The sequence below is a fragment of the Rhincodon typus genome, chromosome 8 (assembly GCF_021869965.1).
Source record: "Rhincodon typus isolate 14 chromosome 8, sRhiTyp1.1, whole genome shotgun sequence".
NCBI classification, from domain to species: Eukaryota; Metazoa; Chordata; class Chondrichthyes; order Orectolobiformes; family Rhincodontidae; genus Rhincodon; species Rhincodon typus.
In genome coordinates, this window is record NC_063339.1 from 2,293,963 (window position 1) to 2,297,668 (window position 3,706).

At 53.4% G+C, this 3,706-nt stretch overlaps 1 protein-coding gene across 1 annotated transcript in view; it reads left to right on the top strand.

The window, feature by feature from the left end:
* Positions 1–3,706, top strand: part of LOC109924435 (nesprin-2-like) — a 69,112-nt gene that overhangs the window by 60,346 nt on the left and 5,060 nt on the right. The window contains exon 17 of the mRNA XM_048600008.1: positions 1,735–1,883. Within this exon, the coding sequence (XP_048455965.1) occupies positions 1,735–1,883 (149 nt within the window). The remainder of the gene's footprint in view (positions 1–1,734; positions 1,884–3,706) is intronic.

Below are 3,706 nucleotides of genomic sequence, written 5' to 3' on the forward strand. Positions count from 1 at the left end.
CAGCACCCCCCCCCACCAAAACTCCGCATCAACCTGCAGCACTCTCCATGCCATCCCAGCCCCTACCATACATTAGCATTCAACCTCGACAGCTCCGCTCACCCATCTCTGACCCACCTTCCCCCGCCCCGGCTGCCCCCATGTTGCACACACCCTTCTCCCTGTTGCTGTCGTATCACCGCACTGTTCCGCACGCTGATGCATGTTAATGGCTGACCTCTTACTGACCCTGAGCCCACATCCCGAATTCCATCCCCCAACCCCTCGCTCGCCCAGGATGGATGTTGACTCCTCCCCATCACACCTCGGGCGATCAAAGCTATTTCTCCAGATTTTGGAGGGGGGTGGGTGGTGGCGGAAGCTGGAGAGGGGGATGGGCTGACATGAGAAGAAAGATGGGTGGAATGGCCTCGCACAGCTGGAGCTTGTTTAGCCCATCCTGCTAGGTGCCAGCTCCTTGTGAGAGCTACTCAGTTAGTTCCACTCACTTACTCTTTGCCCAGAGCCCTGCGATGTTTTCAAGTCTGTTTGAGAAATTACCATGAAATCAGTTTCCATTTCCATACCAGGCAACTCATTCCAGGTCTTATATAACTCACGGCATCCAACATTCTCCTGGTCTGTCTGTCCGCCTGTCTCTCTTTCTCTCACTTTTGTTTTACACAAAGGTGTCCCATGCATTGTGGGTTGATAGCAGGAGGGAATCAATCCCGTCTTCTTTAATAAATGTGCTGACAGAACATGGCGAGACCATTCTCCCTGCGGGGGAAGGGGGGCAGGGGGTGTCACAGACTCCCTGTGCCATCACTCCCCAAAACCTCCACCATCCACCCTCTGGTTAGTAACCCAGTGGCTAGGGTGGGAGGGTTTGTGGGTGAGCCTGTGTGGGGCCACGCAGTATTGGGTAGGAAGCTCAGACGGCAGTGTTAGGGGTGGGGCCGAGGGGGGGTAACCAGGGGGTGGAAGGGGTCGGTTTGAGGGTTGAAAGGGAATTGTGAGGATACAGGATATGGGGTTGGAAGGGGATGTCGGGAAGTAGGGAGCATAGTTGGGGGGAAGCTGGGAGGTGGGTTATGTTTGGCTCAGCGTGTGGCAGTGGTCTCTGGGTTGGCTTCAGCCCTCACCAATGCCCACCCCACCCCACCACTGCACAGGCAGAGGGGTGCAAATAATATCCAGCCCCCACTGGGTATCTGCCACTGTAGGAGCCCTATGGTGAGGGCCACTCTCTGGGAGAGGGTGTTCACTCAGAGCAGGTTGGTGCAGTTGGGTCATTCTGTATGAGTGGGGGGTGCCACTGTGTTAGGGGGTGGGGGGGAGCTGGTAGTTCCTGGTTTCCAGCTCATTTGTTACAAACTGCTGGCCCCACCCTACCCCCTTTTCCTCCCTTTCTCTCTCTCTCTGCCCCCCCATCTTTCCTCCCCCTGTCTTTCTCCCCCCTCCCCATTCTCCCTAAATCCCCCATTTCCTATCTCTCCCACTCTCCCTACCCCCAATTCTAACCCCCATTTCTGTCTCCTCCCATTCTCTCTCCCCACCCACAATCTCCCTTAACTCCCCCGCTCTCCGCACCCCCTGCTCTCCTTCTCAACCCCCACTCTCCTTCTTCCCCACCCACAGCTCCCCTTCCTCTCCACCTCACTCTTCCTCTCCACCTCGCTCTCCCTCTCCCACCATTCCTCCCCCCAACTCCACGCCCCAATCATGTTCTTATCCTCTCACTCTCGCTCACAGGGAACGTGGGTCCCGATGCCATCCCTTGGCACCCGGCCCCCAGCCCCGAGGGCAGCAGGAGGTGTCAGTACCAGCAGACGGGGATCGCCATCGGACAGCATGTGCCTAGCAGTGGCCAAAGCTCGGACCACAGTCACAGTGACAGCTATGTAAGTGCCCGGGGAAGGGAGCTGGCACTGAGGGCTGCGGTTGATGTAGGGGGCATTTTCCTTCAGCTCAGACTGAACCAGTACCACGGAGAGGTCACCCCCACACCCACCTACAGGCGAAGGACTGAGCCTATTCTGTTATCTGGCAGAGAGTGAGGCTGAGTAACAGGAGGCTGGGCGATATTACAGCCTGCCTTCCCTGTGAAAGCCAGCACTCTGTCCTTTCCCAGTGATGGGGATAGCTATGACTGTCAGAGGCAGTGTATTAGACTCCCTATTGTTGGAATCATGTCATTGAACCAAACTGGCATCTTGTAAATGGGGCCTCGTGTTACCATCGCTGTACTATTAATCCAGAAACTCAGCTAATGTTCTGGGGACGAGGGTTCGAATCCCGCCACGGCACATGGTGAAATTTGAATTTGAGTTCAATAAAAAAAAAATCTGGAATGAAGAATCTGCTGAGAACCATGAAATCATTGCTGATTGTCAGAAAAACCCACCTGGCTCACTGATATCCTTCAGGGAAGGAAACTGCCACCCTTACCTGGTCTGGCCTACATGTGACTCCAGACCCACAGCAATGTGGTTGCCTCTCAGTTGCCCTCTGAAATGGCCAAGCAAGCCACTCAGTTGTACCAATTGCTACAAAGACACAAAGAAATGAAACTGGACGGATCATAGAATATAGAACACTACAGCGCAGTACAGGCCCTTCGACGTTGTGCCGACCTGTGAAACCAATCTGAAGCCCATCTAACCTAAACTATTCCATTATCATCCATATGTTTATCCAATGACCATTTAAATGCCCTTAAAGTTGGCGAGTCTACTACTGTTGCAGGCAGGGCATTCCACGCCCTTACTACTCTCTGAGTAAAGAACCTACCTCTGACATCTGTCCTATATCTATCACCCCTCAATTTAAAGCTATGTCCCCTCGTGCTAGCCATCACCATCCGAGGAAAAAGGCTCCCACTGTCCACCCTATCTAATCCTGTGATCATCTTGTATGTCTCTATTAAGTCACCTCTTAACCTTCTTCTTTCTAACGAAAACAGCCTCAAGTCCCTCAGCCTTTCCTCATAAGACCTTCCCTCCATACCAGGCAACATCCTGGTAAATCTCCTCTGCACCCTTTCCAATGCTTCCACATCCTTCCTATAATGCGATGACCAGAACTGTACGCAATACTCCAAGTGCGGCCGCAGATGCTGGAGAATCTGAGATAACAAGGTGTAGAGCTGGATGAACACAGCAGGCCAAGCAGCATCAGAGGAGCAGGAAAGCTCTATGCATCACTTTATTATGGTTAGTCCCCAGATCACTAATTAGTGGGAGGGATTTAAGAGGAAATAGGTGAGGGAGGAGGTTGAGAAGGACAGTCCTTCAGGGTAACTACAGCCAGTGTTGGAATTGAACACATGATGCTGGCAGCACTCTTCATCACAAACCAGATGTCTGCCCAACTAGGCTAAACGCCAAGGGAGTTCAAAACTTTTAAAGTGAGTACTGAGAGAGTGCAACGCTATCAAAGGGGCAGTATTAAGGCAAAGCACTGTTGGAGTTTCAGTATATAAGGAGTACAGGCACAGATGCAGGGTCAGTGCGGAGGGAGTGTTGCACTGTGGGAGGGTCAGTGCTGAGGGAGTGTTGCACTGTGGGAGGGTCAGTGCTGAGGGAGCACCGCACTGTCGGAGGGTCAGTGCTGAGGGAGTGCCGCACTGTCGGAGGGTCAGTACTGAGGAAGCGCCGCACTGTTGGAGGGTCAGTACTGAGGGAGCGCCGCACTGTCGGAGGGTCAGTACTGACCCTCCGACAGT